This window comes from Odocoileus virginianus, chromosome 7 (assembly GCF_023699985.2).
Source record: "Odocoileus virginianus isolate 20LAN1187 ecotype Illinois chromosome 7, Ovbor_1.2, whole genome shotgun sequence".
NCBI lineage: Eukaryota > Metazoa > Chordata > Mammalia > Artiodactyla > Cervidae > Odocoileus > Odocoileus virginianus.
The window spans coordinates 2,244,675-2,258,549 of record NC_069680.1 but is presented as its reverse complement, the minus strand read 5'-3'; the positions used below and the strand labels follow the sequence as shown (position 1 = coordinate 2,258,549).

Here is a 13,875-nt window from a genome sequence, read left to right as displayed (position 1 = left end):
AGATAAGGAGGAAGGATGGAGAAGGGTAGAGACGAGGGAAAAGCCTAGGGAGGTAAAGAGTCCTGGCGAGAGGCGCAAGGCCAGGCTGGAGCACTGGCGGGGGAGCAGGCGAGCGGGAGAGGGGCGCGCGAGCGGGCGGGACGCTGGGCGGGACGCGGGCCCCAGGGCAGGAGGGGCGGAGGGGGCACCACCCTGCCTCCCCGCCATGGGGCGGAGGCCGGGCGGCCGGAGATTGGCTGGGGCGCGCGGCGAGGCCGGGGCTGGAGCCCCAAGGTGGGAGGCGCCAGGATCACTCGGTGCGCCCGGGAGCGGAGCGAGGCTGCCATCCACTCGGGCGACCTCAGAGGCAGCGGAGTGTCGGGGGCCTGCGCAGCCATGCGGGCAGCGGCGGGGGGCGCGCGGGCGGCCGCGCTGGCGCTGCTGCTGGGGGCGCTGCACGGGGCGCCGGCGCGGGGCGAGGAGTACGACTACTACGGCTGGCAGACCGAGCCGCTGCACGGACGCTCGTACTCCAAGCCGCCCCAGTGCCTCGACATCCCCGCCGACCTGCCGCTCTGCCACACGGTGGGCTACAAGCGCATGCGGCTGCCCAACCTGCTGGAGCACGAGAGCCTGGCCGAAGTGAAGCAGCAGGCGAGCAGCTGGCTGCCGCTGCTGGCCAAGCGCTGCCACTCGGACACGCAGGTCTTCCTTTGCTCGCTCTTCGCGCCCGTCTGCCTCGACCGGCCCATCTACCCTTGCCGCTCGCTGTGCGAGGCTGTGCGCGCCGGCTGCGCGCCGCTCATGGAGGCCTATGGCTTCCCCTGGCCCGAGATGCTGCACTGTCACAAGTTCCCCCTGGACAACGACCTCTGCATCGCTGTGCAGTTCGGGCACCTGCCCGCCACCGCGCCTCCAGGTAGCGCTCCCGCCCCCGCCCCCTGCGCTCCGACTGCCCTTGGGTACCCGTGAGCTGGACCCCAATGGATGCCACAGCCCCCTAGACGTGCCACCTCCTCTAGACACAAATACACAGTCTTTGCTCAGCCCTGCATGTCCCCCGAAGACTTCCAGCCTTCCCATCCCCATGGCCTGCCAGAGTAGTGCCTCCTTGCGGTTCTGGACGTTCAAACTGGTTCTCTCCCTTTCCAACTGTTCCTGAAACCTCTCCTGGCTTTCCCTCGCAGCTTCCACCGTCCTAAGCTTCTGGAATCCTGGGGGGTGGGATGGGGCAGTACTGTCACCCCATCCTGAGGCCTCCAATAAATGCCTTATCACCTCTCTCAGCCCACAGATGCCCAGGGTTGCTAAAGATGTCTTTGGGTAAAGTAATTAGCCTCCAACTAATAAAAATAAATGGAAAAAAAAAATAAATAAAGATGCCTTTGGCCTCAACAGCTCTGGACCCCGGGGGCACCAAGACCAGCATCACCCCCACCTGTGCTGGGATCTGGGGAGGGACGGAGGCTGAGGGGAAAGATGTAGCCAAAGACTGGAGGCTAAATGCAACTCTGGTCTATGGTTCCCACCCTGCCCCTACTTCCTGCACCTGGGAACCCTAACTCTCCCACTCTCTCCCCAGTGCCCCAGGCTGGGAGACCCCCGGTAAGGCTCAGAGCAGAATGGTGAGCAAGGTGCCCGGCTCTGCCCCTAACAAGGAGCCCTTGGGCAAGCTGAGCCTCTGTCTCCTTGTAAAACAGGAAGCAATCTCAGGTTCCCAAAACTTCTGAGACTCTTAAGTGCCACCTTCCACCCCACCCCCTTCCCATTACCCCTCATTCCTCTCTGGTCTCAGCCTCCCCTTCACTGTGCACCCCCCTCATTCTTCTCCCCACTGTCTGCCAACCTCCTTTCAGAGAGAGTAAGCCCCTGTTGGACACCAGGCAGGAGAATAAACAGGGGCACCAGGCAAGGAAGCTTCACCTGGGTGGCTAATATGAGAATCTAGGAAGCCCCTGGCTCTGAGACTCTCCCAAGGGGCAGCACTGCCCCTGTTTTCTATCTGACCTGGCCCCCCAAAAGCAACTGAACCCCACCACACCCCACCCACCCCTCAAAGCTAACCTCACCCATGCTATCCCCAGTCCTATGCACCCACATGGGACCTGAGAGTTGAGGTTGGGTGGGGGTCTTGTGACCAGAGAGTGTTGAAAGAAGGAAAACTCCTTATTCTCAGGTTAGAAATGGGACCAGGAGGGGAGAGACACTCGCTCAAGCAGAAACAATACGGTCCCCAGCAGAGATCCTGGCAGGGCTCCATTATTCTGGTTTTCTTGGAGCTCAAACTTGGAAGGCAGGGAAATCCCATTCTTGGAGTCCCACCTGGCTCTGCCCTCCCACTCCCACCCTCTTTGAGCCCCTCACCCTGCCATGATGGGGCGGCCCGCCAGGAGGCAGAGACACAGAGACAGGGCAGGTGCTACAGAAGATGGCGCACATCATGGGTGCAGCTGCCAGGGTCATTGGGCAGTCGTGCCACCTAGTCAGTTTCGTCCCTTCACAACCTCGTCTCTGGAATCTCACAACCACTCAGTGAGCATGATCACTACCATCATCCCGATTCCTGATGGGGAAGTGGAGGCTTGGGAGGCGGAGGTGGCTGGTCAGTGGGGGACCCTGAACCCTAAGTTTGGCTCTTTGGCCTCTGATCCCCTCACCCTACCCCTGCTTCTCTCCTCAGTGACCAAGATCTGCGCCCAGTGTGAGATGGAGCACAGCGCTGACGGACTCATGGAGCAAATGTGTTCCAGCGACTTCGGTGAGTGTAGAGCCCACATGGCCACTGCCCTCTCCCCAGAGAAATGTACTTTTTTTTTGCATCCCAGGGACTTCAGAAGCCCCTCAAGGCCATGGTCCATCCCTGGCTAGGGCTCTTGTAGCCTTTCCTTGACTCTGCCTACAGAGGGGCCTCCAGTATTGGATTCTTTTTGTGGGAGGCAGGCTTGGTCCAGAGATGGATGGGGGCAGCAGAGGGGAGAGATGGGCTCCAGGACAGAAGTGCAGCCCCCTGGTCCCCAGGCACCTCTGCCTAGTACCTGATGCATCTCTGGCTGGGGGTGCTGTGGTCCCTGGCCCCACAGCTTCATCCTGGAGCCTCCTCATTCCTGGGGCAGTCAGGACCTGGCTCCCATGCAGGCCACACGGCCCAGCCTGTGGTCTTTGCCCGGTCGGTTCCCATTTTGTGCCTTAGCCTCATTGTCTCTAAAAAAGAGAAAGCAACGAAACCCTTCCTGCAGCAGGTCTTTTATGTTTTTAGTCTGTTTGGGAAGAGAACATTATTACTGCAAGGTGTGTGTATGTCCAAGAGAGAAAAAGAGGGGGTGGGAGAGAAAGAAGGTTTTTATAACAATGTCTCTCCCTGGGTGACCAAAGTTACTCTCTGGCTTCTCCCAGAGATGGGGACCCAGAGGCTCAAAGAAAGAGGATGCTACCCTAAGTGACCACGCCCTGCTCTATTAGGCTCTTTAACCACCCTGCCCACTAGCCACACACTCCACAAACATCCTACAGACTCCTACACATACCACAGACATCCTCTTATACACAAAAACATGCAGCACCACACTACACAGTCACACACACATTATAGAGGTGACTGCGGTGCTTCCCAACCCTGCACATCACAGTGGGGAAATCAGCACATGCTACAGAGCAGCCCCTCCCCAGAGCTGGCAGTCTAGCATTTACCAGCCCACCAAGGCTCCAAACACCCCCCACACACATGCACACACACAGCCAGAAATCCTATTTAGAAGCATCCATCCCCAGAGATCACAAAGTCCAGCCCTCCTCCATCACAAGGACCCCCTCCACCAAACGCTCCCTCCAAGTGGTTAGCTCCACCCCCAATATTTTCCCTTCCCTGGGGAGCCCACACCCAACTCCACTCCCCAAGGAGAGCTCTCCACCCTGCACCTGGTATCATGGAAAGGCACAGCCCAGATCTCAGTTCAAGCCAGGCTCTAGAATTCAGGCCCATCACCACCTCTCCAAACCTCATTTCCCCACCACACCCACTCATGTCAGGATGAAAGCTGATAATGTCTGCACAAGTCCAGCACCTGGTGGGAGCTTCATAAATATTAGAGTATACATGTGGAAGCTCCATCTCTCCAAGCCCCAGGCCTGGAATTTCAGGCAGAGCACCAAGCATGGGGTCACCAGCATCCTAAGCAAGCCTGACGGTTCTCATGGCTGACCCCCTGTCCACCCCCCCACACACAGTGGTCAAAATGCGCATCAAGGAGATCAAGATAGAGAATGGGGACCGGAAGCTAATTGGAGCCCAGAAAAAGAAGAAGCTGCTCAAGCCAGGCCCCCTGAAGCGCAAGGATACCAAGAGGCTTGTGCTGCACATGAAGAATGGCGCCGGCTGCCCCTGCCCACAGCTGGACAGCCTGGCTGGCAGCTTCCTGGTCATGGGCCGCAGAGTAGATGGACAGCTGCTGCTCATGGCTGTCTACCGCTGGGACAAGAAGAACAAGGAGATGAAGTTTGCAGTCAAGTTCATGTTCTCGTACCCCTGTTCCCTCTACTACCCCTTCTTCTACGGGGCGGCAGAGCCCCACTGAAGGGCTCTCCTCCCTGCACCCCCCCCCAGCCATGCCCTGTCCTGGGTCCCCATCCCCGGGGCACTGTCTCCTCCCTGCCCCCCAGCCATGCCCTGTCCTGGGTCCCCATCCCCGGGGCCCTCTCTCCTCCCTGCCCCCCAGCCATGCCCTGTCCTGGGTCCCCATCTCCGGGGCCCTCTCTCCTGCCCACCTGGCCTCCCCCTCCCCCGGGCTGACCAGCTGCTGCCGCAGGGCGGTTCACGCCAGGCTGTAGGAGCATGGGCCCTAAGGGATGGACACCGAGCCAGGCTGTCCTTGGCCGAGGGGTTCTGGGGTCCTTGGAGGTTTGCTCCCAGAGAACCAGGCCTTTCTCAGTTCGGGGGAAGCCCCAGGGTCTCAGAAAGTAAGCAGAGAGGAGAGAGCGAGGGAACGGTGCAGGGGCTTGGAGCAGCCTGAGGAGGTGGCTTCCCAGGGAGCAGGTGGTGTCAGCCTCACTGTTGGCGGTCGGGCCTCACCCAGGAGAGGGAAGTCTTGGCATTAGGCTGAGCTACTTAGGGGACAGTTCCCGGCCTCCATGCCCCTTCATGTGTCCCCATCATCGCCCCCAGAGGAAAGGGTCATGGTGCCCTCCAGCCACACTTTCCCACCTCTCCCATCTCTGCCTGTCTCTTTCCCCACTGGACTGGGGAGAAGCCCAGCCCAGCCCCCGCCCAGAAGCTCGCTCCTCAGCCTCCACATGTCCCTTTATCCTGATGACCATAAATTATTGCTTCTGCTGCGAGGCCATAGATACTAGACTGATGCAGGTAGGATTTGGTTTTCTATTTTTTTTTAAGTTTTTAATTAAATCAAAGAAAACAAACAGTTGGTTTTGACCAGGAGATTTCTTTGTCAGCTAGTTCCAGGAGGGAGGGCGAGGGGCCATTCAGAAGGGACTTTGAGAAAGAGGCCTTTTTGTAACCCACGGTCTGTCCACACAGACATACTTGGAATGCCTAAAAAGAGCAATTCCCATGTTTTTGCAGGATCCACTGAGAACACACAGCAAGGGTAACCCTTCTTATCCTCACAATGAGACTAAGTGAGCAATGGGGATGACTATCCTTTTGTCTCAGAGGAAGGACAGAAATGCCAAGTTCCCCAGCCTTCTCCCATACTCAGAAGATTCCCGTGGTCCTGCAGCATCTCCCTGACGTGGGCAGTGCCTACTCTGAGAAGCCCCCAAGAGGCTGGGCCACAGGGAACTACTCTGAAGGGCCACAGGCCTAAACATGTCACTCCTACCCCTTCAGAGCTCAGACACCCCTGGACACTGGACCTGTAGGAGATGGTGGCGTGAACAGGTGCTACTCCAAGCTGGTCCCTGGAGCATCAGTATCGCCTGAGCTGGTGAGAACTGCAGAAGCTCAGACCTTTAACACTTGGAAGCATCTGGGGAACTTTTACAAAATACTAGGCCCTACGTTAAAGCAATTAAACCTGCACCTCTGGAGGGTGCTCCGAAATCAGCATTTCCAGGTGCCCCCTGGGTGGTGTGAAGCCAGGGCTGAGAACTTCCATCCGGATAAGCTAACGGCTGAGGCCAGAGGAGGGTAAGGGGCTGAGCTTCTTCAGGCTGGAGGAGTCCTGGTCCTGCTTGCAGGGAAGGGACCAGCTCTAATGCTTCAGGGGGCTTCTTCGATGAGCTCAGAGCAAAGGCAGGCAGCTACCTTGAGCTGGATGAGGCAGCAAGGGGAGAAGCCTTGAAACGGAGGCAACAGGCTACTGTCACTCAAATGTCCAGAATATGGGAGGGATGATGCCAGGAAAGCGTCCTGGGGTACCATCGGCAGATGCTGAGGGACAGGACAGATGTACTCAGAGCAGGGAGCTGCAAACACCCTTAGAGCTTTCCTCACCAACTGGGGTTCAGCTGGGATGCCACATCCAATCAAGACCTGCTGCTCATCCAAAACAATGGAGCCACGTTCTCTCTCGAGATGAGGAAAAGCCCTGGCTTGCTCCCGCAGCTCTCAGAGAAGCGAGAAACGAAGAGGCCAGTGCCAGCTAACAGGTGGTCTGACAGCCAGTCGTAAATCACCCCCCTGGCAGTCAGGTGGCCCCACCACAGGTCAGAAGCGGCAGAGGCCCGCTTGTTTCTCCTCCCTCTGAGGACGCCACTGCCACCCACCCTCACCCAAAGCCTGCCCAGCCCACCTGGCTCCCTGAATCCACCCCTTGTCTCCCAGCCTCCTACCCCGACCAAATATTTATGGACACTTCTATGGTCAACCAGGACCAGGAATTATTTTTCCACTGAATACACAGGGCTCGGGCTGCCTCTGGCCAGAGCACAATACTGACCTCTGTCAGGTGCTGGCAGCCCGAGAGAGGGAGCGGGCGGGGAGGGGCTCCCCGAGCCCATCCCGGGAGGCCCCGGCAAGGCGCGCCTCACTCACCCCTGCAAAGGCAGCAGGCCCCGCTCTGCACCTCACCTCTGTCCCCAACACCTGCTGTCAGAGCCCCCAGGACTCTCTTCCCTGGGGCCAGACACCCAAGAGGCCCAGCAAGGCCTGAGCCCTTGCTCATCCTGTCCAGCCACAGAACACTCCCTCCTGGCCAGCCTGAGACAGGCGGCGGGGGCTGCCCCACGGGCATCTGCACTGCGTGTCGGTGACTGTGGGGAGCAGAAACCCCCCGAGACAGCGGGGCTCCCCCATGCAAGGGGGTCTGGAGCTGGGAGGTCCACGTCCTAGGCTCGTTCTGTCTTCCTGCTCTGCCTGGGGGTGGTGCCTCCTCCTCCCAACTTCTCAGCCACATTCCAGGGAGCAAGGCAGGGAAGGGCTAAGAGCAAAAGCTGCCCGTCAGCTGCCTCTGGCTCTTTTGATCAGGAAAACAGTAATTTCCCAACAAGTCCCACCTGGTAGATTTCCACTTCTCGCTCACCAGCCAACACTCAAGTCACATGGCCAGCCCCAGTTGCAAGGGAGCAAGGAAGTCAAAGTGTTTCAGTTGAGGACAAAATGAGCATTCTGATAGCGAACAGAAGGGATCTGGGGAAGGTCTCCAACACTCAGGATTGGGCGAGAAAGCCAGCAGAGCCCAGCTCTGGGTTCCGATGCTGTGACCTCAGGACCATGTGCCACTGGGACCAGCACCCAGCCGGAAAACGGAGTAATCATGTCTACTTCACAGGCTGGCCGAGCGTTAAGTGGAGAAATGCATGAAAAAATACCTGGAAACAGGGCCCAGCCATTTAGAAATGTTCATTAAATAGTCATTAGTATTTTTATTAACCAAAGGTCTTGACCTAGCACAGTGCTTGCGCAAAATAAGTGCTTATTAAATTCCTAATTGATTTGTTAACCAACTAAGAAATGCTTCTGGCAGGGAAGGCAGGAACATCTAAAGGCCGTAATTGTTACTTCTAGAAGGGGGAGAGAGTCTACATTTGGGGTTTCATATCAGAAAATACATACCTGGGTATGTAGGGCAGTAGAGGAGAGAAGACATATAATAAATACTACACTAGCCCTCAGTATATCAAGCACATTAATATATAAATAACCAAGTACTTTGGCATTCTTTCTTAAACATCCCAGTGTAGGTACTATTATTATCCCCATTTGTTATTTTTTAATTAATTGTTTAATTTGGCTGCACCGAGCAGCATGCAGAATCTTCAGTTCCTTGACCAGGCACTGGACTTGTGCCTCCTGTGGTGGGAAAGTGCAGACCCTAACCACTGGACTGCCAGGGAATTCCCCATCCCCACACTAATGATGAGGTGGCCCAGTGGTAAAGGACCCACTTGCAACCCAGGAGACCTGGGTTCGATCCTTGGGTCGGGAAGATCCCCTGGAGGAAGAAACGGCAACCCACTCCAGTATTGTCTGGGAAACCCCATGGACAGAGGAGCCTGGCAGGCTACAGTCCACAGGGTCACAAAAGAGTCGGACGCGACTTAGCAACTAAACAACAATTTTAATGATGAGGAGGCTGAGGTTCAGAGAAGTTAATGAACTTATTGAAGGACACACAGCTGTACTTAGCAGTGTAGTGAGGATTTGACCCCCACGCTCTTAACCCTGGGGACTACTGCCTACAGGGGGCAAAGCTGAAGACAGGGGGGCGGGATCGGTGTGGAAGCAGCTGTGCTTCTGTTACCCTACCTCACAGGAAGATTTTGGGGGGCCCCTGCTCAGATCCCACTCCAAGGGTGCTAAGAGCAGCAGAGAGGCCAGTCTTGAACACCCCCCCTCACTCCTCCTCCCCTCTCAACCCGTCAGCATCCAGCCTCTTGGGTCCCACAAAGGAAGCTCACATCCCACAAGTGTTCAGTTGGCTGTAATCCTGGCTAAAGTTCACTCCTTGGGAAATTCAATGTGGGGGGTGGTTGTTGCTGGAATGTGTGTGGCTGGGACCCAGTGTCCCAGCTCAGACAGCAGGCTCTGCTGGGGCCAGGGGGACCTGGAATCCCCAGCCCCCAGCTGTGCCCGAGAATGGAATGTGCTGCTCTGGGTGTTGAAAAAGACTCAGCCAGGGAGGTGGGGCAGTGCTGGGAGCTGGGGGAACTCCTGCCACAAGACTGCCTCTGTTCCCCTGGAGGCTGAGCCCACTTCACTAGGGCTGGTGGTGGGCAGGCCCCTTCCATCAGCTCAGCACCTCAAAAACTCCTGGAGTTTGTGGGGGCAAGGAAGAACAGAGGGTAGGTGACAACCAGGACTGTTATGGTGACCCAGTTTTTCTCTGGTGCCCAGAAGCACCTGTGACACAGTTCCCACGAGGGCTCCATGGTTTACTAGCTATGTGACCTTGGGCAGGTAACTCAACTCCACTTACTCATTGGTTAAGTTAATAACAGAACCTAGCTTTGGGGACTCTCGTGAGGTTTAAATGAGATGACACACTCAGCATACTGCCCACTACGCGTGCTCAATAAACACAGGTACTATGATCTTAAAGCCACCAGCTGCAGGAGAGATGCTGGAGCCAGGGCCCCTTGATGCCTCGAAGGTTCCATGGAGACAAAGAGATGATACTGGTGCTTCTCTTGGCTTCAACTCTGAGGGCTAAGTGACCAACGACCACAAATTCGGAAGACCCCAGAAACCAGGGCCAGTTCAAGGTCTGCCAAGGATCACTGGAGACTGCTCCCCACCAAGAACAGTCCACAAAAAATGATGGACAGAACCCTCAACCCAAGTCAGGCTGTGGGAGCTGGCTGTCCACCGAGGTCTACCCGGCAGGCCCCGGGGCCGTCCTAGACCTGGCTCCCGTCCCCTCACTGGGTCCTCGAGAACAAACCGAAAGGCATCTTTAACACCAGGCATCCAATTCTACAATGGACAACCTGCCCTTTAGGCTATACCGCCTTCGGTGCCCTCTATGCTGTAGACCCCAGAGAGCTGGAAGGCACCACCTACTCCTCGTAAAACCCTCCAGGGCTCCATTCTCCACTTCCCAGTGGTACCTGCACTCTAACGCTGTCCATTGCTGGCCTGCTCTGAGGCCCTCACATGCACCTCAAGGGGACAAGGTACCCTTCCTTCTTCACTGAACCCAGATGATGAAAACCTTGTTTCTCACGCCCCTGAATCCTACGTCCTGAAAGCTCTTCAAGCTATAGTCTGTATTCCACCAACATTAGACATTGTTTTCATTTTCCCAACATAAAATATTGACTCTGCTTTTTCAAACTACAGTCTGGCCTCATTCTTTCCTGAATAATAATCTATAATTATTCTCTGGTTTAAAAAAAAAAATCGCTGTTCTAAGCCATGCGGGGCAGAGTTGTTTTGCTATTCCTGAAGACTGCCAGGAAGAGAGAAATAAGCTAGCATTTACTGAGCATTTACTATGTGCCAGGCACCTAACTTCCCAGCTAAAGTGGACTGTCTTATTTAATCCTCACAGCAACCATATGAGATAAGAGACCACTCTCCACCCACTTTACAGATGAGTAAAGCAGCACAGACAGGCTTGGGGGCAAGCCTCCCCCTGTAGCAACTCACTCCAGCGTTGGTGCCGTCCATGTAGAATAGGGCCAAGTGTGGAGCTGGCCCCTCATAGCACCTGCCTTTACTGCCACTGGGATGCTCCCTGGCTAGTGCACACTGCTCCGGCTCTGAGGAAAGCCCCTCTGGCTTCATCTTCCAATGTGGTGGGGAACTGCATCTTCACGTGGATGTAGTGTGGCTCCCGCAGTGAGGGGCTGGACTGGATTAACTCTGAGCCTCCCTCCAAGTGACCAACCGGGACACACACTCTCCATGAGAAGAACTTCCTTCCCGGGCCTGTGCTCTTTTGCTCAAAGACCCTATTTTCCACTCCTCCCGCATTTCCTCTGGACTACCAAGCTGCTGAAGCCACTTTGGTACTAAGTACTGTGAACATGCTCTTCTGTCAAAACTGCCAGAGCAAGGTTCCAGCTGCTTCCCTGCCTCCTGGGGCTCCTTGGGAGCTGCTGGGGCTCTCTCACACTAGGGGGAGGTCCCAGACCAAGGCCTCAGTGCAAGGACTCCCCAAGCATCGCAGTCCAAGGTGCACGTGCATGGGGTCATGAGGATGTGGCTGAAACCTGACCTCGACCCCAAGGCAGAGTCTCTCTGCCCCCACTTTACTGCCTCAGGCCTACGGTCTGGAAGACACCACTCGCAAGACTCCATGCCAAACCTTTTGCAGCCACTACTTAACTTCCCTGGGCCTCAATTTCTTTCCCTGTAAAATGGGAAGAAAAACAGAACCTACCTCATAGGGCTATCTTGAGGATTAAATGAAATAATGTGTATGAAGCGCCTCTCACAGTGCCTGGTGCCCAGCAAACAAACACCCCCCCACCCCCTACCCCCAGAGCACAGCTCCCATTTCCCATCTCACAGCCAATCCTCTTTCCGGCTGGTTCTCAGCCTCCCCCGGAGTTGATCCTTTCCTGCTTTCTCAGAGGGATTAGCTAAAATCTTTCCATTCTAAAGCCTGCGTGGCTTAGCATTTACCAAGTTCTGGTCCTAACCCCAAGCCCTGGCCCTCACAATGTGGTCACAAGACGGCACCTCAAGTCAATCCGACAGGCATCTTCGCTGAGTGCCTCCTGCGCAAGGCACAGCTTTCCTCCAACCCCAGCTCACACACGACCTCAGCCTCCATGGCCCCTCCGCCCCGTCCTGAAGACACAGCCCAGGCCTGCAAACCTGGCCTGCACTGGGGGGAACCTGGCTCTCCAGCCTCAAGGAGAGGGGAAAGGCAAGGACCAGAACGAAAACATAGGAAGCTTGAGGCCTTTTTATTGACAATTCTCCATATACAAAGACATCCTTGTAGTTCCTCTCCAGTGTAAATAAAGCATGAGCACTTAACTCAACAGGACCAAGGAGCTTGAGGAAGGGGGTCTACCAAGGCCTGCCTGGTTCCTCAGGGACTTGCCCCTCTGGGCCTGGGGCAGGCCCCTGGCTCCTAGACTGGCTGGCCGGGAAAGAAAGCTGGCCTAGGATGAGCCCTGACTCCCAGCCTGCCTCCTCACGTCCCAGCTGAGAGTACAGAAACGCCTCCACCTCCCAGGCTCTGAGTCCCAGGCATCCCATGAGTCCAGGGGAGCACCCTGGCCCCCAGGGCAGAAGAGGGCCCCCATCCTCCTGATCCCATTTCCTGTGCCCCATGTTCCCAGGAATCATGCAATAAATAAATAAATATTTCAAAAAGGCAGGGAAGCTCCTGGGGAAGGAAGGGGTGCCTGAGCCCGCTCATGGCTTAGGGAGAGACACTGAGCCCTTAAGAGTCCAGGGTGAACACAAAACTGTTGCAGACAGGATGGGCACCCCAGGTGGCCTTATCCCATAACTGAGGCCGTCCTGCTGGAGATCAGCCCTGGAATCTGAGACCAGCCTAGCGAGACCCCACACTTCCCAGGCCCACAGAGGTCAAGAGCTTCAGGATCTCTGCTGAGTTCATCTGACCTCACATTCACTCCATGGGACAAAGGGCCAGTGAGGGAAGCTGTAGCTCTAGGCCAGAGGAGGTGGCCAAGGCTCTGAACATGGACAGCAGGAGTGACTGAGCGCCCAGCGTCTACCCGGCAGAGCTGAAAACACTAGGATAACATGTGGGCTGACAGTCTGTAAGACAAGGTCTCTGCGAGGTGGGGCTGAGGCCCTCTGAGCTGCTGAGGCTCCCCGTGTTTTGCTCTGCTTAATACTGAAGGGTTCTGCCAGGCCCTCCTCTGAGAGAATCTGGGAACTTTGACCCTGTTTCTAGAAGTACTTTTGGTCTTGATAGCCCTGGCCATGCCCTCTGGCGGGGAAATGAGCTCCTGACGCCTGCAGGAACACTCGAATAGTAGAACTGGGACACGGTGCAAGTCCTTCTGCAGGCTCTGGGAGGGCAAGGGCCTGGCCCAGTACCCAGCGGGGGAAGAATCGCTTTTCCTAATCTCTGACCTCCGGCCTCAGAGAACTCCCAGGCATGCAGGGATGCCCAGAAGACCAGTCCAGACCAGGCCTGGCTCACTGCTGCCCTCTAATTTCTATTTCCCGCCCAGTCCTGAGTTCCCTAACACCCAGAACAGAGCAGGGCAAACATGCCAGTCCTGGTTGGGGAGCAACCACTACTGGCCATCCGCAGGAGTGGAGGATGGCTCCAGAACCCGGATGCAGACAGTGGGGGCAGGGAGGGGAAGCCTACCTAGCATTCAGACCACATCTGCCCAAGGCTAAGGGTGGGGAGAGTAGGGTCTACTGTTGGCCCCGGAGACAGGCGGCCTCATGGACCCTGGCCCTTCTTCTCACTTGCTCAAGGTCTGGTTACACGAGGCACACACAAACACAGTCTCTCTCTGGGCTTCAGGGGCTGAAAAGGAGGAAGAACTTGGTGAGATGCTTCCTCATGCCCTCTGGCTCATTGCCCCTCCAACTGGAACCACCTCCCCATCCCACCCCACCCCACCCCACCCCAAGCCCCACACAGACCACCCTCCCCCAGCCTACAAGCTCACTGTCCCAGCTCACGCACTTGCCCTCAGAGACTTCTCTTTCCACGGGACCTGGGGGTTCCAGGAGTGACCATGCCAACAGCAAGCCTCTCCCAGATGTTCTATGCATTAGACATTATTTTGGCACCAAAAGAATAACTTTTAAAATGCTTTTTAAAATAAAATACCAGGAGAAAATTTTCCAAAATGTTTTAACAGTGGTTATTATCTCTGGGTGGTAAGATTACAAGATTATTTTTCTCTTCCTTCTTCTTCTGTATAGTAATTTCCAAATCTTCTAGAATAAGCATATGTAACTAGCATGACCAGAATGAAAAAATAAAGAGACTCAATTTAACATTGCAACATATTACAAAGCAGTCTGTAATACATGCTCCCTCTTTT

The 13,875-nt window shown here is 55.8% G+C and overlaps 2 protein-coding genes across 12 annotated transcripts in view; one reads left to right on the top strand and one right to left on the bottom strand.

Annotated features, from left to right (window-relative positions):
- The window catches only part of ZFYVE27 (zinc finger FYVE-type containing 27), a 106,475-nt gene that overhangs the window by 72,088 nt on the left and 20,512 nt on the right, over positions 1-13,875 (bottom strand). For 2 of the 11 annotated variants that reach the window (XM_020883490.2, XM_020883494.2), the window contains one exon: positions 11,772-13,349. The exons of 8 other annotated variants lie outside the window; for them this stretch is intronic. In XM_020883490.2, coding sequence (XP_020739149.2) covers positions 13,285-13,349 — 65 coding nt within the window. In that variant the 3' untranslated portion in view covers positions 11,772-13,284. Of the gene's footprint in view, positions 1-11,771; positions 13,788-13,875 lie in introns of those variants that run through there. One more of the 11 variants, XM_020883492.2, reaches the window with a different exon arrangement.
- SFRP5 (secreted frizzled related protein 5) lies at positions 271-5,393 on the top strand. The gene is made up of 3 exons (XM_020883495.2): positions 271-898; positions 2,660-2,737; positions 4,204-5,393. The coding sequence occupies exons 1-3, from the start codon at positions 376-378 to the stop codon at positions 4,548-4,550; spliced, it is 948 nt and encodes a 315-aa protein (XP_020739154.1). The 5' UTR covers positions 271-375; the 3' UTR covers positions 4,551-5,393.